Below are 26634 nucleotides of genomic sequence, written 5' to 3' on the forward strand. Positions count from 1 at the left end.
ACAGGTGCCTTGGCCAGAGCCACAGTAGACTGTGCCTGTATACCTGTGTTATTGTGCCAGATTAGACTCTCTTTCAGTGTATGCTTTTGTCTCTGTTTAAAGAGAATACCGTGTCCAAGATGGAAAAATCTTCATTCCCTTGAGCATCACTGTGCAAGGAGATGTGGTTGTTTCCATGTATCACTTGAGGTCAACCATTGGAAGCCGGCTACAGGCTAAGGTATGGTTTCAGAAAGAATTATGATATAAGCTCAGCTGATCCTTTAATAGGAGTGTACATCACTTTGGGCTTGAGTGACTTCTGGTTTTAGAATCAGAAAAAACATTTAAAGATTACCTCTGGAAACAACCTAAGTGTCCATCGACAGATGAATGGATAAAGAAAATGTGGTATAGGGACTTCCCTATACCCTTAACCACCCACAGTGGTTAAGACTCCCCCTGCCAATGCAGGGGACACGGGCTCGATCCCTGGTCTGGGAAGGTCCCACATGCTGCGGAGCAACTAAGCCTGTGCACCACAACTACTGAGCCTGCACTTTAGGGCCCACATGCCGCAACTACTGAGCCCGCGTGCCACAGCTACTGAAGCCTGCGCGCCTGGAGCCCGTGCTCCGCAACAAGAGAAGCCACCGCAAATGAGAAGCCCACGCACTGCAACGAAGAGTAGCCCCCACTCTTGCCACAACTAGAGAAAGCCCACGCACAGCAACGAAGACCCAATGCAGAGAGAAAAAAAAAGAAAAAGAAAATGTGGTGTATATATGTATATAAAAATATATATATATAAATTCGATTATATATATATATATATATATATATAATGGAATACTGCTCAGCCATAAAAAAGAATGAAATAATGCCATTTGCAGCAACATGGATGAACTTAGAGATGATCATACTAAATGGAGTAAGCCAAGAAGAGAAAGACAAATACCATATGATATTACTTATATATGGAATCTAAACTATGACACAAATGAACTTATCTATGAGACAGAAATAGACTCACAGACATAGCAAACAGACTTGTGGTTGCCAAGGGGGAGGGAGGTGGGGGAGGGATGGATTGGGAGTTTGGGATTAGCAGAAGCAAACAACAAAGTCCTACTGTATAGCACAGGGAACTATGTTCAATATCCTGTGATAAACCACAATGGAAAAGAATATAAAAAAGAATGTATAAATATGTATAACTGAATCACTTTGCTGTGCAGCAGAAACTGACACAACATTGTAAATCAACTATACTTCAGTAAAAAAAAGAAAACTGCAAAAAAAAAAAAAAAAAAAGATTACTTATGCCCATTGCCTTCATTTTACAGGGGAAGAAACTAAGCCTCAGAGGTTTTGACTTGCCCAGATGGTTTTGCCAGAAGATGGAAGCCCAGGAACTAAAGAGCAAACCTTGCTCTTTAGAAACTTGTGCCTTTTTTATAGTGCCCTATTTGGATCGGGGTGAGAGGAGATATTTCTGTTGAGGATGAAGTAATCATACTTTTTCAATTTTTAAATTGAGATAAAATTTACATAACATAAAATTCACCCTTTTGAAGTGTACAGTACAGTTATTTTTAGTATTTTCAAAGAGTTGTGCATCACCGCTAATTCCCAAACATTTTCAACACCCACAAAAGAAACTCTACACCTCTTAGCAGCCACTGTCCATTCCTTTCCTCCTCCTCCATTCCCTAGGCAACCAGGAATCTACTTTCTGTTTCTATGGATTTGCCTATTTTGGACATTTCACATAAATGGAATCATACAATGTGCGGTCTTTTGTGACTGGCTTCTTTCACTTAGCCTAATGTTTTCAAGGTTCATCCATGTTGTAGCATATATCTGTACTTCTTTATATACCCAAATAATATTCCATTGCACGGTTATGTAGCTTTTATTAATCTCTTCATCACTTGGTGAACATTTACAGTATTGCCACCGTTTGGATATCACAAGTAACGCTACGGGTAATTGCATTTAAAAAATTTTTTATTTATTGAAGTACACTTGACTTAAAATGTTACATTAGTTTCAGGTGTACAACATAGTGATTCATTATTTTTGTAGATTACACACCATACAGAGTTATTATAAAATGTTGACTGTATTCCCTGTACTATACATTACATCCTTGTGACTTATTTATTTATTTATTTTTTATTGGAGTGTAATTGATTTACAGTGTTGTGTTAGTTTCTGCCGTACAATGAAGTGAATCAGCTATATGTATACATATATCCCCTCCCTCTTGGACCTCCCTCCCACCCCCCACCATCCCACCCATCTAGGTCGTCACAGAGCACCGAGCTGATCTCCCTGTGCTATACAGCAGGTTCCCACTAGCTGTCTATTTTACACATGTAGTGTACTTATGTTAAACCCAGTCTCCCAATTCATCTCACCCTCCTCTTCCCCCGCCATGTCCACATGTCCGTTCTCTACATCTACGTCTCTATACCTGCCTTACAAATAGGTTCAAAAACAGAAATATAGATCAGTGATACAGGATAGAAAGCCCAGGGATAAACCCACGGACATATAGTCACCTAATTTATGACAAAGGAGGCCAGAATATACAACGGAGAAAAGGCAACCTCTTCAATAAGTGGTGCTGGGAAAACTGGACAGCTACATGTAAAAGAATGAAATCAGAACACTCCCTAACACCATACACAAAAATAAACTCCAAATGGATTAAAGACCTAAATGTAAGACTGGACACCGTAAAACTCTTAGAGGAAAATGTGGGAAAAACGCTCTTTGACGTAAACCACAGCAAGATCTTTTTTGACCCACATCCTAGGGTAATGAAAATAAAAACAAAAATAAACAAATGGGACCTAATGAAATTTAAAAGCTTTTGCACAGCAAAGGAAACCATAAACAGGATGAAAAGACAACCCTCAGAGTGGGAGAAAATATTTGCAAATGAAGCAATGGGCAAAGGATAAATCTCCAAAATATACAAACAGCTCATGGAGCTTAATATCAGAAAAACAGACAACCCAATTTAAAAATGGGTGGGTGACTTATTTATTTTATAACTGGAAATTTGTGCCTCTTAATCCCCTTCACCTATTTCACCCTTCTCCCCTGTGACAACCACTAGTTTGTTCCATGTGTCTGTGAGTCTGTTTCTGTTTTGTTATGTTTGTTCATTTGTTTTGTTTTCAGAGTCCACATATAAGTAAAGCATACAGTATTCACCTCTGTCTGACTTATTTCACTAGGTATAACACCCTTCAGGTCTATGCATTGTGTTGCAAGTGGCAAGATTTCGTTCTTTTTTATGGCTGAGTAATAACCATATATTACACCTTCTTTATCCATTCATCTGTCAGTGGGCCTTTAGGTTGCTTCCATATTTTGGCTGTTGTGAATAATGCTGCTATGAACTCAATGTTAAAAAAAAAATTAAAAATGGGCAGAAGACCTAAATAGGCCTTTTTTCCCAAAGAAGACATACAGATGGCCAACAGACACATGCAAAGATGCTCAACATCACTAATCATCAGGGAAATGGAAATCAAAACCACAATGAGGTATCACCTCACACCCATCAGAATGGCTATTGTCAAAAAGACAAGAAATAACAAGTGTTATTATGGCAAAGGTGTGGAGAAAAGGGCACCCTCGTACACTGTTGGGGGGGATGTAAATTGCTACACCAATATGGAAAACAGTATGGAGTCCCCCCGCCCCCTCGCCCAAATTAAAAGTAGAACTACCACATGATCCTGCAATTTCACTTCTGGGTATCTATCTGAAGAAAATGAAAACACTAATTCGAAAAGGTATATGCACCCTAATGTTCATAGCAAGTAATTGTATTTTAAATATTTAATTCATTAAATATTTGCTAAGTACATACTCTGTGCCAGTCATTGCCTAGGGGTTTAGGATTGACAAGAGTAAAACTGTATCTCTGCCTTTAAGGAGCTCAGGGGAAATTCACACATATACGAATATCCACTACCATTGCAGAGGTAGGATGAGATGTCATAATGGGAGCAGTTTGTTTCATCCAGTGGTGGTTCAGAAAGGCTACAGAGGGTGTGACCTTTCAAGGTGGTCCTTGAAGGATGAGTTCATCAGGTTGGAGCAGGGGCATCCTGGACAGAAGGAATGGGATGAGTCAAAGTATTGCAAGGTGTATTAGCAGATAAAGGAATGGCTTGCCCAGGCAGAGTTCGTGGAGAGGAGAGGCTAGAAATGAACCTGGGTCAGCTCCAAATGAGGAGGTTGTTTAATATTCATAGAAAACAAAGACGCAGATATAGAAACAGTTGATGGTGTATGACGCCCCCAAACATAATCTTTTGATCTGATTCCCTTTTCACTGATTGATTGTAATGTGCTTCTCTCGTATTTTTAGGTGACCAACACTCAGATATTCCAGCTTCAGTTTCATACTGGATTCATTCCACTGGACACAACAGTTTTAAAGTTCACCAAGTGAGTGCTACTTGGGCCCAAATCCCTTTTCAATCCAAGCAGCTGTGGAATGCTAGGAGTCAAGTGCTAAAGGCTCATTAGTGCCATGCTGCTGCTTCCCCCCAAATCCTGTGCTTCAGGGCTGTAGCGTGTGGCTTAGCAACATACAGAGGCTTGTTGCATTTTATAACTTTCAGTTGGGTGTGATTTGTCCTAAACACAAGTGGATCAGACTTCAAATTGAAAGGTCTAAAATACCATCTGAGGGAACAAGAGTGAACAAAGAGGGAACAAAGTTTCAATACTGTGATCCTTTGCATCTGTGTATCCCTTTGTGTTTTGCAACATGGAAGGCAGAGGAATCAGCAGTATGATATGAGCAATGACCAGTCAGAATGGATGCCAGGCCACAGCACTGAAGCAGGGTCCTGGGGGACCCCCTGCACCAAAAATTATAGCACCCTTAGTTGCTATTGTTAAAGTGTGGCCTAGAGAACTCAAGGGAGCGTCTGAGGGTGGGGTGATAGGTGGGAGTTGCTGGGGTCAGCTTAGGAGTAGACATTCAAGAGCTCAAGGTGGTAGCTCTGGGCTTATTTCTCTAATTTAACAACTGATTTGGTCCTGCCAGTGCTTGCTGTCTGGATATATCCACCCTGCTATCTAGAATGCTTTCACATGCAGTAGTATTTAAATTCTATGGGCAGGCATTATTTTCCTCTTTTCTCTAGATAAGGAAACTGAGACTCAGAAAAGTAAAGTCTCTTATCTGGTTAATGGTTGATTTTTCCCTAGAAATGCATCTCAGAGTGAAACTAAGAATCAATCTACAATGGTTTCTGTGCCGAACATCATACTGGTTCCATTGTTTTTCACTGATCTTATTTTAAATCTCTATTTAGGCCTGAGTTGGATGCATGTGATGTACCAGAAAAATATCCTCAGCTATTTCAGGTGACTCTGGATGTAGAACTACAGCCCCATGACAAAGTGATAGACTTAACCCCACCATGGGAACATTACTGCACAAAAGATGTCAACCCCAGCATCCTCTTCTCTTCTCACCAGGAGCATCAAGATACTCTGGTCTTAGGAGGTATGAGTCACCTGGTGGTTTTGTTTTCAGGACGAAGCCTCTGTGTGGTTTATCACATTGACTTATTTCCTGTGTTTCCTTGATGTCTTTTGTCTTATAGGACAGGCTCCAATAGACATCCCTCCAGACAACCCCAGACATTTTGGGCAAGGTGGCTTCTTTTCCACTCTCTGTTGGCAAGGTACTTCTAAGCATTTCTTCCAAGTTACATGGTTAGGTGGTTAAGTTATGTGGTTCTTGTATATATAAAGAGGATTCGTCCTCGAAGCAGCCTAAAGTAAAGCAGCATTTAGAAGTCATCCATCTAGGGTCTTCTTTGTTTCACATTCTTCCCGCTCCTTCCTTTTCCAAATCAGGAGCTTCCCTACTTTGATGCTCTTAGATTGATGCAAAAGGCCATTTTAAGCTGAACTTTATCTTTTCTGTCTATGCAGTGTTTTGGATCACATCTTTCCTGGATTTATGAATAATCGTGATATCTTCTAGGATCTCCCTTTACACTGCTGACACACAAAGAAATTAACAAAGGACTCTATCTCCTGCCCTTAGAAATATAAAATCTGGCACACTACTCCACCCACCCCGCCCAGGGCTCTAACCACCAGTAGGGCAGAGGTGAGCTTCCGCTGGGACAGGGAAGGCAAACACTTTGCCTACATATCTCTGCTACTTGCTTTAACAACCTTGGCAGAAATTGGGCTCGATCACAATATCCTTTTTTGCCAAACCTGGAGATGTATTTAGAATCCTTCCCGATGTGACTCAGACTGCTACCGTTAGTAGACTAGCATTGGCATTCTGATCGATACCCATTCGCCATCCTTGTTTTAGTTTGCTGAGGTTAACTGCAAAGTTCAATGTAGAATTCCATGGTAAGGACTTTCTTAAGAAAAGGGTAGGAAACTGGCTTTGGTGATAGTGTACTTAAAATCCTCTTGATTGACCTTCCTTTGCCATGTAAACATAAGACAGTATGCCCATTGCCTACACAGAGTTTTCCACGTTTGATAAAAAAATTGTTCATAGCATTCCTTTGAATCGAAGGCTTGCTTTCAGAATTTTCTACTGAGAAATGGGACCAATAACATTTAAAAAATTGGAAAACACAGTGAAATCTAGATAGCAGGTAGATTTCCCAACCCCCTCTTAGTTTCACCTATATCTTTCTTCCTCACATAAGGGCTTTTAAGAAAACTTTACTTTTACTCTCCACTGCTATTTTAGTAAGTAATTTAGAAATCATTCTTATCAGGCCATAAAATAGGTTAAGCACTTATGTACAATCTTTTATCTGAACCCAGCAGAGTCAGATGGGTTTAGGAATGCAGAATTTTTTGCAAGTTAGAAAGATGATACAGTACATAGACTGCATATTGCAGAACCCCCAGTGGCATCTCAGACAATGTGTTATCAAACATGTTAAAATGTCTGTAGTGAAACATAACTCATAACCCTGAGTGAAATCAATGAAGACTATAAATAACTTTCATGTCAGTCCCAGTCAGATTTTTCCACCAGTTTAGGGAAACCTTTCCTTTTTCATAGCTTTTTGAATTTCAGAATTGGGGACGAGGGATGTGGATCTGTACTTGATTTGGAACGTGGATCCATCTGACAGTAAGTAACAAAGTTCGAAAGAGGGATCTGTTTCAAGGAGGGCCTGGAAAGTCACTCACCAGCCTCTCCATTCCTTCCCCAGAAGAGGCCCCATTTTATGCTGAAAGTATCTCTTCCTAGGTTGGTGTAAGGACCATCCTAAGCAGAGCCGTTCCCTCTATTCACTTATTAGGTGTGGGCTTCACTTCTGCTCCAGACTGTGGGAGAAGGACCTTGCTTTTGTCTGCAGGCCACATGGAGAAGAAAAAGACAGTGAGAGGAGGCAGCAGAGGACTAGGAGATAATGTTTTTTTCAAAGCACTGAGCATAGTGCTGGGAAAAAGAAGAAGATGATGATGATAGTAGTAATTTTAAAAAACAATAGAAACCACTTAAGTACTACTTCCTGTTGATCTGAGCACTTGCCATATATCATCTCATGTAATTTTCACAATAGGCAATGTGAGCTAGGTTCTATTTATTACTCCCATTTTGCTGAGGAGAAAACCAAGGCACAGAGAAGTAAAGTCACTTTCTCAGTGTCACAGAGCCAGTAAGTAGCAGAGATGAGATTCAAACTCAGGCTGATTCTAGAGTTCTTGCTCTTCACTCCTGTGCTATACTGCCTCTCAGATGCTCAACAAGTAGTAATTGAATGTAATGTGAAATACATCCAGGTTTTCCATTGGTAAGGGTCTTAAAAGCATTGTGTTTTTTTCAGGCTTCTCTTGCTCTCTTTCTGAAGTTATGTACATAGACTCTAACAAAAAGCAATAATGCTGTGGCTGGTAACTAACTGTTTCCTGGCATAATGGCCTTCCTTAGATCAGAAATCGGAGAAATCATTCTGCGAGGAGGACCACGCTGCCCTAGTGAATCAGGAAAGTGAGCAGTCGGATGATGAACTTCTGACCCTTTCCAGCCCACATGGCAATGCCAATGGCGACAAACCTCATGGAGCCAGGAAGCCCAGCAAAAAGCAGCAGGAGCCAGCTGCCCCTCCACCCACTGAGGATGTGGACCTTCTGGGTCTAGAAGGGTCTGCAGTGAGTAAGAACTTCTCTTCACCGGCGGCTCCTCCCACCAATTCCGAACTTCTGAGTGACCTGTTTGGGGGTGGAGGTGCAGCCGGCCCTGCCCGGGCTGGACAGTCAGGGGTGGAAGACGTGTTTCATCCGAGTGGACCTACATCTACCCAGTCAACACCGCGCCGGTCCACCGCCTCCACCTCTGCGTCTCCAACACTGAGAGTAGGAGAAGGTAATTTTTTTTCATGTTGCGCTGTACCTCTCAGTGTTGAATTATAACTTTTGGGCCAAGCAGGTGGAATCGAACTTTCCTAATAATCTAGACTTCTCTGATCTCCCTAGTAGTCCCCAAAAGGTCTGTATCTTCATCTCAGTGGGGACCACAAGAGGAAATAGAAATATTGTCCATTTTGGTAGGACAGTCTAAGAATGAATATTTGAACTTGTCACCCTTACTTTAACTTTTTTTTCAGGGCTTTAGTCCCTGAGCTGCTCTAGTTATTTCTGCTCGGAGATGTAGATTGATGAATTGTTGTTAATAATAACAGGTACTATTTGTGGGCTACTTACTATTTGCCAGACGTGGAGTTTGACACTAACCATAAATTCAATCGTTATAAAAACACAGTAAATAGGTGCTATTATCTCCATTTTATAGTTGAGGAAATAGAGGCTTAGGGTCAAATTAGTAGCATAGTTTTATACAGCTAGTCCTAGGGTCCAAAACCAGGCCATTTGACTCCAGAGCTTTCCCTCAGCTTTCCTGTAATGCCTTCCTGGAATTGTAGTTTTCTGAATACACTTTGGCTGTGCAGAGAATTACTTGCTTACTTCAAGATATATTTAAGGGACTGCTGCCAGCAGCACAGCTGGTGGAGCAGAGCAGTTGGTGCCAGATACAGAGTTTGAGCCCCATGAGGCTCAGTCAGCTTCACTCTGCTCATTGCCACAGACTCAACCCTTTCTGTGGCTGTTCATCCACAATTCTTTAACATTTGCAAGACAGTAGAGTTGGGTAAGCAGAGGTCCATTATAGCTTCTAAAGAACTAGCTGCCCTTGTTATCATCCCCCATTAACCAAGATGACATCACATTAGGAAGAGTAAAGAGGAGTGTCTCAACTCTCCAGGCATGTGGTAACCTTTAGGAACTTTCTTTCCCAGGATCATCCTTCACTCCTCAGAAGGCTTTGGGCTGGTCTTGATTTATGGTGGTTCAACTGGAGCCATTCTTTACATGAGTGAGTTTCAGAATCATGGACTGTAGATGCTGAGGCTCAAATTCCTACATTAGTTATTGATGGAGCCACAGCGTGAAGCCAGGTGCCCTGAATCCCAGGCTATTTCCTCTATCTTTCAGCAGTTCTTACTCACCACAGTGAACAAAAGCTCTGTCAGGAAAAGAAGTCTCCAGGATCCAAGATAGCATAGTACTCAACGGTCATGTTTTTAAGACCATACCTGTGTGACTTTCAGTGATCTAATTCATCATAGTCACAGGCAAATAGTTATGTTCCAGAGTCAGATCTAGAGGGGACCTTTCAAACATTAGTTAGATCTGTGCCACAGGTTATAAACAATGAAATTGAGGCCAGCTGTATTAATTGACTTGTCAAAGGATGCACAGATGATTAGTGCCAATCCAGATCTGGAACTCAGGTATTCTGTCCCCCAAGAGGAAGTAGAAAGAACACTGAGTCCAGAGTTAAAGGTTTGGATTTGAATGTCAGGACTGACACTTACCTATTTGTGTAGGCTTATTAAAAAACCTTAATCTTCTTAGCTGTAAAATGGGGAAATACTTACCTATCAGCATTGTTGTAAAGACTAAATTTTAGCTCTTGTCTTGTGTTGGGAAGTTCACTTTTAGTTATTAGAGAATGTTGCTAATTTAACATAAGTTGATATTAAAAGTATACCAAGTAATAGTGAAAAGATTTTAGCATCCTCTACTGGTTGACTTCAAACTTAGGTGTAGACGAATTAACCCAATGTCCTCTTACAGTTACTCTATAAATCTCAGTATTCTCATTTTATAGAAGGGATAAAGTTTTGTAAGTATTAAATGAGGTAAGGGATATACATCATGTAACAGAGTGCCTGACATATCATTGATTCATTGCTGCTACACAAGGCTCATCTGCTGCCCAGCAGATATTAGGAGACCATTATGCCAATGAAGTCATAGCTGAACACATATTAAATCATATATGCTACCTGGATTTTGAGAGTGGAATTTATTCGTTAACTTGTTTGATTCTAGCTGTCTATTCCTAGAATAGGTCACTCTCACTCCAGGAAACCCAAGAGCCCATTAGCTTGATACTTACAAATTAGGAAGTGACATCTTTCTACAGGGAGCTAAAGGGAATTTTGTCCCTTGACCAATAATGAGAAATTAAAGCCCAATTATATACATGCCGCTCTGCGTGGTTTTCATCACATTCACTTCACACCTGTGAGGAATGTGAGATGCCTTTGGGAAATTCCTGGAATTTGGAGTCAGAAAACTTGAACATGAGTCCAGCCTTATCATTTGCTTGACATTGGGCAAGAAACTTGGCTCTCTGAACCTCAGTTTTGTTGTCTGTGGAATGAAGATAATATCGCTTCTATCTGACAGGGAGATATTAAGGATCAGCTGAGGTATTCTTTATGAATACCTCAATGGTAAACCCTGAAGAAATGATACAGTATTAATATTATTGCATTTTTGCTAGAAACCTCAGCTGCCACTTTGTTCTAGTATCCTTGCTTCATTCACAAACTTTTTCTCATTTCACTACATCTGCATCTAGTTTCTGGCAAGTTGTTGACAGGCAATGTTTCAGAAATATTTTAGCTTCACAGGACAAGGTATGATAAGAGTTCAGTTTTTGTCATGCTCAGTTTCTTCCCTTTTTAACTTTCAGTGAGCCAGAGACCACTAAGAACACAAACAAAACTAAACAAAACCTGGTCAATGAGGTTTTCTGTTGTTCACCTTAATAGCAGGGCCCCCCACCTGGTTTTAGTCCACGAATTCACTGATTATGAGCACAGTGCATTCATTGGGTATCTCCTATGGTCCAGGCATTGTTTCACCACTCATCTATTAGTCTGTAAGCTTGGATGACTTATTTTATGTTATTAAGAGGCCTGAAGGCCCAAGGGGCCCTTGCTTATAGTGTTTATGGTTCATCCAACAGGTAAATCCAGAGTTCTCCTTTGTCCACAAAGAAGGGATTATTCATGTGTGGTCTGAAATCCTTGGGATCCATTGTTAACCCTGGAGGAAGTTATAAGGATAGGATGGGTCTGTAGAACAGCCTGTGACGCAGGCATCATCCTGATTTTTCAAGTATTTGGCCTACAGCCTCGTAAGAGTGACAGCTCTTCAGTAGTTGTTGAATGGGTGAACTCATAGGACATAGAAATACCTTTCTCCTGTTGTTTTCTAGGTGCCACCTTTGACCCATTTGGAGCACCTGCTAAACCATCAGGTCAGGATTTGCTGGGTTCTTTTCTGAACACAGCCAGTGCTTCCAGTGACCCCTTTCTTCAGCCTACGAGAAGTCCTTCACCTACAGTGCATGGTAAGGAAGTATTTTATGTTGTGTTCAGTGGAGCATGGTTTTCCACAGATAGCAGGAGGTGCTCAGATATAAAAGCACCCTGTAGGTGAGATTTTTCTGGTTTTTGTTTTTTTGGAAATCTACATAATGCATCTCTCTTTTGAAAATTAACAGTTCACATTAACATATTAAAAGCTCTGAGACAGTTTACAGTAAAGAAGTCTACTTAACTTTGTTTTACTCAGCTTTCCTAAAATTTAATTTGGAATTTTTTTTTTTTTTTACATTAGAGCTACATGCACAGAATTACAGGGCATCGTTAATTGTAGCACATATCTTTGTTTTATGTACTATTAAGAAAGAAAAAAAACACTGCCACTTTTAGTTGATTGGAAGATGCATACTGGTTGAAGTCTTTGAAATGTGAAAAAATGAGTCCTAGGTTAATAAAATGTGATATGATGAGCATTTCACAAAATTAGTATTCCACAGAACAGTTTAGAAGACAATATCCTGGTATATTACACTAGCTCTAATATGAAGCCACTAACCACACGTGGCTATTGAGCACTTGAGATGTGGCCAGTCTGATTTGAAATGCACTCTAAGTGTAAAGTGCATACCAGATTTCAAAACAAAGTAGAATATCTTATTAATATTTTTATATTGGTCACTTGATATAATTTTTTGAATATATTGGGTTAAATAAAATATTTTGTTAAAATTAATTTTACTAGTGTCTTTTTACCTTTCTTAATGTCACTACTAGAAAAGTTTTAAATTATACATGGCCCACATTATATTTCTGTGTTAGAGACTTAGGTTGTGTAGAAAGAATCATAATCACGTCCATTTGTAAGAGCAAAAAGGTATCATTTAGGTAACACTGATTAAAACCAAAGCTCTTCAGTGAAGGACAGATGACTTTGAGCCGGAAAACTGAAGCTCATTCCTGATGTTGAAGGATATTGAACATCATTGGCCTCAACCTAGAGGACGATGTATTTGTTGTTGAAGGCACCCTGAGTCCCCTTGGAGAATGCAGTCCAGTCATCAGCTTGACTTCATGGAAGCCATGCAAATGCAAAAGGAAGATGAGTTGTGCGACACTGGTCAAACTGAAACGACCGAAAAGGAGAAAGCAGTCCAAGAACAACCTTTATGGGTGATTTCCTGTTGGTCTTAAATCTCAAACTATTTGAAGTGGGTCCACAGGACAACATACAAGAAATTCACCTCTGACCTTTGAGTAGTGCCCGCTTAAAAGAATCTCCTGATTGGAAGTTGGCTACCCTGAGAGGAAAGACGCAGGCAGATAGGTTAAAGCTGTTGTTTTTGTTCACTTATTTAAAGTGTAGGTTACGTCATTGCTCAAAATCTCCGTGCCTCAATCAGCATGGAAGCCAAAGTCTTTGAAATGGCCTATGTAGGCCCTTTGTGCTCTAGCACCCAGGGCTGTGACCTCCTTTCCTGTTCTCTCCCTCTTGCTCACTCCATTCCAGCCACACTGGCCTCTCTGTTGTTGCGCTGGGTGTCCCCTCTTCCCAAGACATCGGCGTAGCTAATTCCTTCACCTCTTTGGTCTTTACTCAGCTGTCAGCTTCTCGATGGGGTTTACTCTGACTGCCCCATTTCACATTAAAACCCATCCTCCTGCTTCTCTGCATTTCCCTTTCCATTGTACTTGCCAACTTCAATATACTCAATAATTTACTTATGTGTTGTTTATTTTTGTTGTCTTTCTCTCCCCACTAGAACATGAGCTCACAAAGGCAGGGAGTTTTGTTTGTTTTGTTTATGAATGTTTCTGTAGTGCCTAGAAGAGTTATTGGCACACGGTAGGTTTTATCTATGTGTCTTTCCATATAATATATAAATATAAAATGAATTGTAACTTTTTCCTATCTAAGTCTCTTTGATGCATAATGCTAATGTTAATAAGGTTATATATTTTCCTGACTTTAATACTTTGACTTTACTGTTTTCCCATGAGTACTACCTTTCTTGTCCCATGGGTATGGATGTTCATACTTTGGCATGGCAGTAGTGGACTCAGTTCTGTCTTGTGAGCATGTTAGAAGATGTTTATAGCTCAGTTTCAGACAGTTAGCACTCCTTCGTTTTGTGGCTACACTTCTTATTTTGATCTGTGCCATGCTAGGTGAGTGAAAGAATTTTCCACTGTCCTTGATGAGAAGGGAATTACTCCACTGTTAGTGGGTCAGTTGCATCCTCTTCATATACAGGTGAGACTCAGGTGTCATTTTGGGAGGTCAGATTGCCCACCTTGGATTTCTACAAGGCACCATCAATCTCTTCTGAGAATCAAGAAATATTGCCTTTGAGTTTTACAAATATTTATTGAATATCTACTCTGAAGAGATTAATCACTTGGGGCACAATCTGAGAAGAAAAACTAAACAAGTCACCATAGTAAAAGGCAAAATAGAAGTTTAAAATATTGGGTAATTACTGGTTCATTTGTTTATTCCTTTCTCTCCAACAGATTTTAAGTTTCTTAAGGAGAGGTACTGTGTCCTTAAGCTCTCTGTTCTCTAGTGTGGTGCCTTATGTGTGGTAGGTGGTAAGGATTTGAGGGTTTGACTAGTAATGAGGTTGAAATACTAATTCCTACTTCTGCATCCTAGTTAGATGTAAGACTAAGATCAGAGATTACAGGAAATCAAAGAGCAAATGTTAGTAAAATTGTCTAATTTCCACCTCAGTTTTCATGGATTACTGTGGCAAAAGGGAAGGGAGAACTAAACGGGAAGAACTGTTATTTTTGATAATGGCATGTTCTATTTAACTCAATGATGGGAAGGTACACAATGTCTTGGTTCATACTAAGCAAACAAAATAGGTAAATGTAAGGCTTGGTAAAGCTAATCTTGGTCTTTTGATGATCCTTTTGGTGGTGGTGGTGGAGTGTGCGTTGTATCTTAAATCCTACTCGCAAAGTTATTTTAGTATTTGTGTTGTACTGACTGATTTAATGAACAGAACCTAGAAGAGTCTTAGAAAGAAATTCTGTCTTACGGCATACTATTTCTTATTTGAATTTTACAGATGTAGAAAAAAACTTCCTCTACCAGTGTGTACTCCTCTAATATATCCAGTTCTCTTTAGCTGAACATTTCTTTTAAATTCTACATTTGGAACTTCGAGAGGGGTCAGAATGATGTGTTTTGAAGCTGCAGTGAGTTTTTTTTGAGTGATAGTATATACATACCTGACACCAGCATGGTGGATGGTATCTAGTCAGTCCCCAGTACATGTTCTGATTGACTCATCATTCTCCATTCATGTCACAGCGGAGGAGAAAACAAAATTTCAGTTCTCAGCTGCCCGTGCCTCTTGTACACTTGTTAATGCCAATTCAAGGCAAATTGAGTTTAAGTTTCATTTCACTATTTTTAATCGCCAGCTGACTTTGTGTTAAGTGTAGAGCTGGGACACACAGATGAATAATATAATTTTCTGCCTTCAAGAAACTCACAGTTCATTGGAGACAGACATATGCACCCTTATAATTCAAAGTGTAGTTATGAGGTAAAATAAAAGTGAGCCAAAGAAGGAACAGGGACAGTTTATGGCTTCTACCGGTGCTCATGTAAGTAACCACAGATGAAGCCTCAAAATAACAATGTTGCAGAATGTGGGGAGAGCTCAGAGGGGGAGTTGAATCACCTGGGACCTGGACAAGTCATGAGGCCTCATGAGAGGGAGAGCATTTTCCTGTGTGAATTCAGAAAAGTGGATTCTTTTTGTTTTACATCTTTATTGGAGTATAATTGCTTTGCAATGGTGTGTTAGTTTCTGCTCCATAACAAAGCGAATCAGCCATACATATACACGTTCCCATATCTCTTCCCTCTTGCGTCTCCCTCCCTCCCACCCACCCTCCCTATCCCACCCCTCCAGGCGGTCACAAAGCACCTAGCTGATCTCCCTGTGCTATGTGGCTGCTTCCCGCTAGCTATCTACCTTACGTTTGGTAGTGTATAACAGAAAAGTGGATTCTGAGCTATGTTGTCCTGATTCTTTTTCTTCTCCTCATTTGCAGCTTCTAGTACACCTGCTGTGAACATTCAGCCAGATGTTTCAGGAGGTTGGGACTGGCATACTAAACCAGGTAATGGTCAGCAGATTAATTTTGTGCGCATTTAACCGGTTGCTGAAGCATAATCCTTTACCCAAGATGAAGTGAGTCCTTACAGAGTGTTAAGCCCACCTGTGAAAGTTCCTAAAGGCTCACAGTCTGGTGGAGCTTTTCATATTGCCCTTGATGGCATGGTTGTGCTGCACGTTATATGGTATTTAACTTGTCTAAGTCTCATTTGCTAAATGCCTTGACAATAAATTGAGTTAGACAAATCTGGGTTTATATCTAACTCAACCGTTTAGAAGCTCTTGGATTTTTTACAAGTCTTAACTTCAGTTTTCTTATCTGTAAAATGGGGTTCCTAATTCTTGTTCCACACAGTTAAGTGAAATAACTTATGTGAGATTTTCTGGCATAGAGTAGGTGTTGCATAATCTGAATGGTTTTCTTTCTTCACAAAGGACTTGTTTTCGGGCTGGATTTGTCTGTAATAAATAAATTCTCTTTCTGATGGCTAGTATTGTATTTCTTGAGAGCCATCTTGTGTGATTGTGTTCCTGATGCTGTGCAAGTTACACACACACACACACACACTATATGTTTATCACAGAATCTTCTAAAGCAGTTGCTGTTTCTTTATCTAACCAATGAGAAAATATTGAAGTTAAGCAACATGCCAAAGGTCACTCAGCTAGGAGTGGCAGAACCGGAATTCAGGCCTGACTCCAAATCCCATAGGAAAGAATGAAGTCAGGTGACATGTGAGATAAACGCTAGGAAATGACGTACGCTTTCTCTGTTCCCTGTTTCTGCTCCAGGCCGCCACTCACTTAAGTCAGGGAAATAAGTCTAGCAACTCCTAACACATTTGCAAACCCTGTCCTAATTTGCCTTTAGAGACAAGGTGAGCAGTAGGTCTGGATTTCTGAATTTCAGAATTCAGCCTTGGACAACTAACTCATTTTCAGTGACCTTATTATTTTTTTCAGGAGGTTTTGGAATGGGAAGCAAGTCAGCTGCCACCAGCCCAACAGGCTCGTTGCATGGTACTCCCACCCATCAAAACAAACCCCGGACTCTGGATCCTTTTGCCGACCTTGGGACATTAGGTATAAATGTAGCAGGTTAAGATATAAATAACATTTTCTTATGGCTACCAAGCCTCAAGTCTAAATCTTTGGTGTTAAAATAAGCTGGTATTGTTACCTAGGATCTAAAATCATGTGTATTTTTAAGCTATACTCTAAAACCCGAGATTGACTTTTAAAAAAAGGAAACAGGCTTCAAATATTGGGTTGGAACTAACCCCTATTAATCCGTTTCTCTAATGACTAATTTTGAATTAGTAGCATAAATAAAGTTAGAACTTCCAGGAGCATCTGACAATAGAGTTTGGCTGCAGCAAAAGTAATGAATGTGTAGAAAAACACTGAGACATGAGGCTGGTCAGGTAGATTTGTGCCAGGTAGGGCCAGCTGTGCATAGGCCTTACTGTGAAGTTGCTAGTGAGATCCCCGTTCTGTACCCCTCTTCTGTCCATTGGCGACAGTGCTCTCGGGTCAGTTTCTAAAATTCCATACAGAAAATAGACTCTCTTTATAGTATATCCAAACTGTTTTTCCTCATATGTTAATTATTGTTATAAAATAAGTGTTTCATGAGGAAGTAATTTTGGAAACACTGGGTTCGGTGGATTTGGGTTACTGCAAAAACTTCTGAGAATCAGTGCTCATGGTGATGCTTCCCAATAGGGGAATACAGTGTGCAGGGTTCTCAAGCTGTTTCACCAAGGAACCTTTCTTCAAGGAGTAGTTCATTGGACTAGTGTGTTCTGAAACCTTTTCTTCCTCCTTTTCCTTCCTTCTCTGGGCAGTACAGAGTTGTTAAATAAAGGTGGGGCAGCCCTCACACAAAGGATTAAATGAGGCACGTTGATAGTTTAGTTTCTCCAAAAGCCCTCCTGAGGCATTTAGAGCCAAATTGTCTGCAGAGAATGAGAACATGACTACCTTTTTATTTTTTGCCAGCAGTTATGTCAGAATCTTGACCTTTTCTTTTATACCCTTTAGACCTTTTTTCCTTTTAAGAACTCTCAAAATTATTTCTCTTTTTTATATCTTAAAATAAATTTCACATTTTAGAATAATAACATCATATATAACAGGCAAAGTTCTACTTCAAATAAAATCTTATTCACTGTTCATTTTTTACCCATTTATTCATCCCACAACTATTTACTAAGTGCCTTCTACGTGCTAACACTCTTTTAGTAAAAACCAACCAACCAAACTAACAAAACCAAAACAAAATTCCTGCCTTCATAAGGCTTATATTCTAGAAGGGGAAACAAATACTAAATGAATAAATATATAATATAATGTCAAGTAATAAGAACAATTAATGTTAATTTGGAGGTTTTACTATGTGCCAGGCTCTATTTTAAGTGCTTTACATGTATCATTTCATTTAATCTTGCCAATAATCTTTTGAAGTAGGAACTCTTATAGTCCTCATTTTTAAGTGAAGAAACATGGACACAAAAGTTTGAGTAACTTGCCCAAATCACAAGGTTTCAACACCATGAAGTCTAGGTCTGGAGTTTGCACTATAAGCCCTGTGCAGAGTGCTGTGAAAAAAATAAGGGAGAAAGTGATGGCGAGTAGGGGATGGGCTGGGGTGTTATTTTAGATGTCAAGTGGTTAGGGAAGGCCTCTCTGAAGAGGTGACCTTTATAGGAAGTTCTTTTAAAAACTCCAGCATCGTGTCTTGCATCTGGTTGTCATGTCCTTTTAGACACCTTTAACCTGGAATCATTCCTCAGCCTTTCGTGACATCGATACTTGAAGGGTACAGGCCAGTTGAGAACGTCTCGATTTGTTAACTTGGATCACTTGGTTAAGGTGATGTCTGCCAGGTTTCTTCACCATAAAGTTACCATTTTTCCTTATAGTAATTAATGAGTAATCTGGGGAGATAATTTGAGACTATTCTCTTTGAGATATCCTGTTCTCCATCTGACTTTTACCCAGGGGGTTTTGGAATGCGAAGCATTCATTTTAGCATTTTAGCATTCATTAGTGATTCTTGCCTAAAGCAGGCATTACCATGATATCTGCAGAATTATGATCGTCTGATTCTGTCCTTCTTTCTATATATATTAATTAGCATTTCACTCTAAGGCACAATCTCCTCTCTCTCCATCCCCTCCCCCCTTCCTTTCTGACTCCCTCCCTCTCTCACATCATAACAGACTAGTGGATTCTTTTTGAACTCAGCTGGTTATCATCTATTATTGTCATTATTTAATGTTCACATTGTCCCACATTTAGTTTGTGAAAGCTCCTTTGTTCTGGCTTCTATATCTTTTTCACTTGATTCCATCATTTTTGAGAACTTTCTTTCTTTATGGCACAAGATGTTCTAGGCTTGTCTTGAACTTTTTACACCCCAGTCCTGGAATCAGGCATTTCCAAGAATCCTCATTCCTTTTTGTGGGGAGTGGTATTTAGAAATCAGAGTCTGTGTTCTAAGTATGTTTTTTGGTACGGGGGTGGGTGTCATTTTTCTGCCTTTCAGGTGATGAGTGGATATAAATGCATATATCAATATATAATTCCATCCACTACCACAGGGTTCTTCCTTACTTTCCCCTATTCCATATGTGTATCTTCCGTTTCCTTGGATCTCAACATTAATAGACAACAAAAATAGTTTCAGAATAGCTGCATCCATATCACTGCAACAGCATACCTACTAGGAGGAGTTCAAGAGTTCTTTGTTGTTTTTAAAACGCAGTAATTTTTAAAAACTGCTGGGGAAACTAGTTTCCTAAAGTTCCCCATTTTTCAACTCACATAACTTAGGAAAGGTAAATGACTTTCCTGAAGCTACACAGTGAACAGGTATATAAGCAAGCGCTACACATTAGAATTTTTGACTCCTAGGTAATTGCTTTAGAGTAAAAATTAAACTTCCAAATTATATAGCTGCAATTTTTTTAAAAAGGTAGTATCCTCCTCCTTTAGGTATTTTCACACTGAACAGTTCTGATACAAACACTGTAGTTCTTCCCATAGATATTCTGATTTAATTGGTTTGGCTGTGGCTCGGTTATAAACAGTTTTTAAAGCTCCCCAAGTGAGTCTAATGCACAGCCAAATTTGACGACCACTGCTTTTGCTTTTAATGAGGATTGCAGTGGCCTCTGGGTTTAGCTACTGTTTTGTATTTCTGTCAGCTCTCCGCTTCAGTGGCGTTGAAAATTAGAATTGCTAAACATGGGTAGAAAATATTCTGGAAGGGTAGACATTAGAAAGTCCTACAATGTTGATGAACAGCTTGAGATCAGAGTCAGCATCTGCCTTTTCACCACTGTATCTGCAGCCTGGCATGGAGAAGATGCTCGATAGTGTTTTATAAATGAACAAATGAATGACAGTGTGGTGGGAATATGGAAGTATTTTTTAAGTTCTTCAGGTCTTTCTATGTTATTGAATTTTTAAATAATAAACATATATATATTCAGAGGGAAGATAGTAAGCATTCTTAAAATATAAAATGAACTCCCAGTGCAGAATGCGAACCCAGCCTAAGGTATATGTTGATGCACTGTTGGCAGAAGTGCCCAGGGGCTCACAAAGAGGGGCTTCATGTTCTGAGTTAGACACTGACAGCAATGCCAACCTGCAGAATATAACCCTGTCATTACTTTTTCCTATTACCAAGTATTTATTGAGCCCTTATGGTGTCCTGGTACATGCTGGGCATATGAAGTTGCATTATTTTAAAGTAACGTCTCTTATTCGCTTAACTCAGGGATTGTGAAGAACTTTCACATAGCCATTGTGCCTTCATGATATACCTGTGACGTAGACATAGTTCTGATTTCACAGGTGACAAAATTGAGGTCAAGGAGATGAGTTTTTCACTGAACTGCAGAAGAGCAAGGATTCTCTGTAGATGTTTTTCAGCTATATTCCCAGTGCTTAGTAATGCTCAACAGATACTGATGAATGACTCTATGAATGAATGAATGAATAAGTGCATGCAAGAATGAATGCACGAGTGAGCAACAGAGCAGAGACTCAAACTCAGATTGACTCTGGGTCCGATAGTCATAACACAACATTCCTAGTGGGAAAGGAAAGAGGAGCCCAGATCAGAGCAGAGGAACAGTATCTATATAAAGAAGACACTGTAAGTAAGGGATGAGTTGTAGTGAAAGACTCAGAGATTTAGGGAGGGGTTAGGGATTATGGCTGCAGGAAATGAACATAACATGTGGAGATAGGAAGCCCATAGTCAAGTCCCAGCTCCATTAACCAGCTGTGTGATCGTGAGCATATCAGTATACCTCCCTGAGCCTTGCTTTCCTCATCTTTAAAGTGGAGCCAGACTGTGGAAAACAGTATGGACATTTCTCAAAAAACTGAAAATGGAACTACCATATGACCCAGCATATGATCCACTCCTGGGTATATATCTGAAAAAAACAAAAAACACTAATTTGAAAAGATACATGCACCCCAATGTTCATAGCAGCATTATTTACAATTGCCAAGATATGGAAGCAACCAAGTGTCCATCAACAGATGAATGGATAAAGAAGATGTGGCATATGTATATCATGGAATACTACTTAGCCATAAAAAAGAACAAAATTTTGCCATTTGTAGCAACATGGATGGACTCGGAGGGCATTATGCTAAGCAAAATAAGTCAGACAGAGAAAGACAAATACTGTATGACATCACTTATATGTGGAACCTAAAAAATACAACGAACTAGTGAATATGACAGAAAAGAAGCAGATTCACAGATACAGAGAATAAGCTAGGCATTGCCAGTGCTGGGGAGTGGGGGAAGGGCAATATAGGGGTGGGGAAGTGGGAGGTGCAAACTTCTGGGTGTAAGACAGGCTCAAGGATGTATTGTACAACACAGGGAATAGAGCCAATATTTTGTAATAACTAAATGGAAAGTCACCTTTAAAAATTATATAAAAATTTTAAAAATTGGGCTTCCCTGGTGGCGTAGTGGTTGAGAGTCCACCTGCTGATGCAGGGGATGCGGGTTCGTGTCCCGGTCCGGGAAGATCCCACATGCCGTGGAGCAGCTGGGCCCGTGAGCCATGGCCGCTGAGCCTGCGCATCCTGAGCCTGTGCTCCGCAACGGGAGAGGCCACAACAGTGAGAGGCCCGCGCACCACAAAATAAATAAATAAATAAAAAATAAATTTTTAAATGGTAATTTTGACAAAGAAAGAAAAATAAATAAATAAAGTGGGGCTAGTAATACTACCTACTTCCGAAGGGTGTTGTGTAGATTGAAGGCAGCAATATTTAGAAACATGTTTTATAATTTCTGAAGAGCTATATAAATGTTACTTTATTATCACTGTTGTTTTGGAATTGGTGCCTGAAAGGGTCCCTGTAGATCACCACGTTTCAGCTTCTCATTTTACCTCTTTAAACATGAGCTACAACTGGTCTTCGTATTTTAGAAAAAGCCCAGCATATATGCAGTGAGTACTTAAAAGTTAGGAGTTACAGAATCAGGATTCTACTTAAATTCCCAGCACGAAGTAATATTACTTAAAGCTCGAATACGATTCTTTGCCCTTTTCAAGGCTGTCCGAGTGTTAGCTGTGTTTACTCTCCTGCACTGAAATGCAAGTAGTGTGAAATTGAAACCTATTTATGAAATTTCAAAACCTCTTGGTTTACTCGTGGGCACTAACCATGCTTGTATTTATAACAGACCATGAATAATCCTGCTCATTGAAGTTTAAGTAGCACCTTCATGAGTGAATCTATTTTGTTTTATTCCCTGTTCTTGTCGTTTGATAGTTTTTACTCCAGTGAGGCAGTAGAATCTGCTGAGAGGGTGGGAAGGAGGGCTGGGATGGCATAGTGGAAGTGCCAGGGCTCTTCTGGCTTGGAGTTAAAGACTTGGACTGAAGTCCCAGTTCTGCCACTTTCTGGCTATGTGACTTGGAGAACGTCACTTAACTACTCTGAGCTATAGTTTGTTCATCCAAAGAAAAAATGGGGCTATTAATACATACCTAAAAATGTCATTGTGGGGATTAAAGGAAATATATGACTGCAATTTATTTAACTATTAGGAAGGCTAATTGTGCCACCAGTCAAGGGAAGTTCCACTGAAGTCACTGTAAACAGTAACTTGAGACACAGGAGTTAGAGGCTACTCAGAATAGCATTACCTTCTTTTTCCCTCTCTCCTTTTTTTGTTGTTTTTTTAATTTGTTCTGTAGGTGGTTCTTCATTTGCCAGCAAACCCTCCACACCGACTGGATTGGGTGGAGGATTTCCACCTCTCAGCTCGCCACAGAAAGCATCTCCCCAGCCTATGGGTGGAGGGTGGCAGCAGGGAAGTGGCTACAGCTGGCAGCAGACACAGTCTAAGCCACAGTCCAGCATGCCCCACTCCTCTCCCCAGAACCGACCCAACTACAACGTGAGCTTCTCATCTGTGCCTGGGGGCCAGAACGAACGTGGGAAAGGAGCAGCTAACTTGGGTAAGGATGACGGTATGGAGCCTGGCTGTAGGGTGCCCTAGTGTATGTATGACTGAAGAAGCAGATAGAAAGCAACTCCGGTAGTTTCTGAGGCAATCTTTGAATTGTAGAGACAGAGCACGTTCCCTACACCAGGGTGGTGCCTGGAGCTCCAGGTTTTACCAGGCTCCTGACCCAGATCGCTTTGTGAGTGCCGGCTCACCTGTCTGTCTCTCACCACACTGAGCCCAATGCCTCATTGTCATTAGCATCTAGCAGAGTGCCTGGCATGTAGTAGGCACTAAATGGGTGTTGAATGGATGTGAGTGGAGGAGTGGTTGCATCTTGAAGCTGTCGTTCCTTGGGAAGAGAGGGTAGAAGAGGAAGGTTGGGAACCTTTCAAGCACTGTGTTCACATTTGCTCTTGGACCCCATTTAGAGGAGTAGACGTATCTTGGACGTTTGGTCTTGATTATCCTCTGGTTGGGGGATGTTCCTGAGATCATTGGGTTTCCTGTGATGGCTTTTTCCTCTCTTCTGAGAAGAAAGTTACAAGAACACAAAATGGCCCAACAGCTAAGGCTGGAGGATACTCTGGATGGGATTCTTCCTTTTTCAAATGGGATTCTTGATAGCAAGTGAAAAATAATATATTTTGGATAGCAGGGATGGTTAAACTTGAGTCTGCTAAAAGGCCTGTTATGATATATTTTACATTTCAGTTGATTTGATTATACCTAAGAATGAAACGTTTAGGGACATGATAAGGAAACAGGCCTTCCTATGGAACATGGAAAATGAAATTCTTCTGCTTTTTCTGGTAGCTGTAGCTGACATTTATTGAGTGCTTATTATATGTCAGGTGCTATTCTATGCAGTTTTCGCATATTATTTAATATAATCTTCCCAAACCAACCCCGTGTTGTAGACAGAGGTCAATAATTTCCTAAGTCCATACAGCTCATAAGTGACAGAGCCAAGATCTGAACCAGGACAGTGTGGCTCTAGAGCCCCTGCTCTTCACCGCCACACTCTACTGGATGTGGCACAGGTGACTTCTCACAATACTAACATGACAGGGACCCTCTTATTGGGAATACAACATCATGTTTGTTCTTTTGTTAGCAGTGGATATTCCTGGATAATTCCATGGAGTCACCTGGCTTCCCCTCCGTTTTTATTTTGAGTAGATATGGGGTGAATGTCTTCAATCAACAAATACTTATGGAGCGTCTTCAGTGTAGAAAACATTGGGGATACGCAGCGAACAAGACAGACAAAATCCCTAGTCTCAGAGCACTCACATTTTAGTGTGTGCATATGACAGTGTACGTTCAGAATGCCTTACAGTATAGAGCTGGCAAGTGGGTTTCAATTCCAACACCAGCTTTGGTTGAAGGGCATGGGCTGCATGTACTCCTGTGTTTTGGTTCTGTTTTGTTTTAACAACAAACATTTAAATAGCCAGGCACTGTTCTAAGCACACCATGCCTGGTTGACAGATGAGGAAATTGAGGCATGGAGATGGCAAGGAACTTGCCCCAAGGTCACATCGCTAATAAGGGCAGAGCTGGAATTCAAACCTGGAGAGTTTGTCTCCAGGGTCTTTGCTCTTTGCTGCTATGCTAGGCTGCTTTTCCAAACAGACTGATAAAGATTGTGAGGCTAAAACCAGACTTGGGAAAAAAGAGCACTGTGATGGACTAAAAGTGTCAGCTGAGTGTGGGCAGGAAAGCAGTGGCGTGCATGGAGTTCAAGTACCAAAACCCAGGTCTTGGTCCCATCACTGATACTAACTAGTTGTGTGACTGGGGTCTGGGGGGGCGTGGGGGAGGGAGCAGGGGGTAGAATCATGAATATCCTCATCTATAAAAAGATGGAACTGTGGATATGGAATTATGGAATTAGACTTAATCTAGCAATCCCGCCCCGAGTCCAAGCTTTGCCATGGACATGGTATATGATTCTGAATGATCTCTTAAGTTCTCCAGACTTTACTTTGCTCATCTGTAAAATGGACATGACAGGGTAATTGAGAGGATTAAGGGGCTTAGTGCATGTGAAAGCATCTTGAAGACCAAGTGTTGTGACATAATGATATGATATTATGTTTCAGAGTAAAAACCATAATAATTTTTAAAATATTATGTTGCAGAAGGGAAACAAAAAGCAGCTGACTTTGAAGACTTACTCTCTGGTCAAGGTTTTAATGCTCACAAAGACAAAAAGGGCCCTCGAACAATAGCTGAGATGAGAAAGGAGGAAATGGCTAAGGAGATGGATCCTGAGAAATTAAAGGTAAGTGAGCCTCTGACCCAGGGTGATTATTATGTGTATGGAGATGTCAGTGTGGGACTAACCTATAGAAGGTGCCGTGTTAGGTTTCTAGCATCCACTGTATTTCATTTTGTTCCTATAGCTGTGATTTGAGTACAACTGTGTCCTTTAATAGCAAAGTACTTTCAGGGAGTACTGTGTATGCTGTTTCGTTTCTTTAATAAAATGCACTTTATTCCATGGTATGGTAGTATAGATTTTCTTTGTTTACATTTTCAAATAAGCAATGGCACTCTTTAGGAGGTGATCTTATTGTTCAGATGGCATTCCGATCTGTAGGTAAGTCATTATGATTTGGAGGTAAGAAGAATGCATTATTTATGTTCTCTATTTCTGCTTTGAGAGCTTTATATTAGACCAGATCAACTGAAGCCCTCAGGATCTCTTCTTTGCTGACAGAAAGGGAAATACTGATGTACCTGGGAATTACTCACTCCTGTAATGTTAGATCTGGAGGTTTGGGAAGGTGGCAGGGAGGAAGGCTGAGGGAGGTGAGGTCCTTGGCTTCCCCACTGTTTCTCTCCACTTTTAACCAGAGCATTTCTGCTTTTATCTGTTTTTGATTCTTGGAAGTCTAGGTAAGATTCTATTTGGGGAAACAGAATGTTTCCCTATTATTTTCTTTTCTTTTAAAGTTTGCAAACCAGTGACGCCCTTATTTCATAGATGAGAAAACAGAGACATTACGTTATAGCTGAGGATGTTATCGTGGATGATGGTTAACTTGGGAACAAAAGGGTGGTTATATTGATCAATGGTGTGAGATAGTGAAAGAGTTTGTGAAGATCAAGACAAGTGGACTGCTCTTCACAGACAGAGAGGCTGAATTTCCACATGACGAAATATACTGACCCTGTAGCAGCCTGGAAGATGAGGGTCTAATCTGTTACTCCAAAATCAGGAGTGGTACAGCTAGTCAATGTCACACATTTTGAAAAAATATACTACTGTTCTTCGCCATAATTTCCC

General features: G+C 40.4%; 1 protein-coding gene across 4 annotated transcripts in view; it reads left to right on the plus strand.

Annotated features, from left to right (window-relative positions):
• DNAJC6 (DnaJ heat shock protein family (Hsp40) member C6) overlaps nucleotides 1–26634 on the plus strand; it is a 155751-nt gene that overhangs the window by 125525 nt on the left and 3592 nt on the right. For all 4 annotated transcript variants that reach the window (XM_007460081.1, XM_007460082.1, XM_007460083.1 and 1 more), the window contains 10 exons: nucleotides 103–220; nucleotides 4376–4455; nucleotides 5334–5527; nucleotides 5628–5708; nucleotides 7949–8383; nucleotides 11591–11725; nucleotides 15771–15839; nucleotides 16799–16918; nucleotides 23086–23349; nucleotides 25484–25626. In XM_007460081.1, coding sequence (XP_007460143.1) covers nucleotides 103–220; nucleotides 4376–4455; nucleotides 5334–5527; nucleotides 5628–5708; nucleotides 7949–8383; nucleotides 11591–11725; nucleotides 15771–15839; nucleotides 16799–16918; nucleotides 23086–23349; nucleotides 25484–25626 — 1639 coding nt within the window. The remainder of the gene's footprint in view (nucleotides 1–102; nucleotides 221–4375; nucleotides 4456–5333; nucleotides 5528–5627; nucleotides 5709–7948; nucleotides 8384–11590; nucleotides 11726–15770; nucleotides 15840–16798; nucleotides 16919–23085; nucleotides 23350–25483; nucleotides 25627–26634) is intronic.

This window comes from Lipotes vexillifer, unplaced genomic scaffold, assembly GCF_000442215.2.
Source record: "Lipotes vexillifer unplaced genomic scaffold, Lipotes_vexillifer_v1.1 scaffold134, whole genome shotgun sequence".
NCBI lineage: Eukaryota > Metazoa > Chordata > Mammalia > Artiodactyla > Lipotidae > Lipotes > Lipotes vexillifer.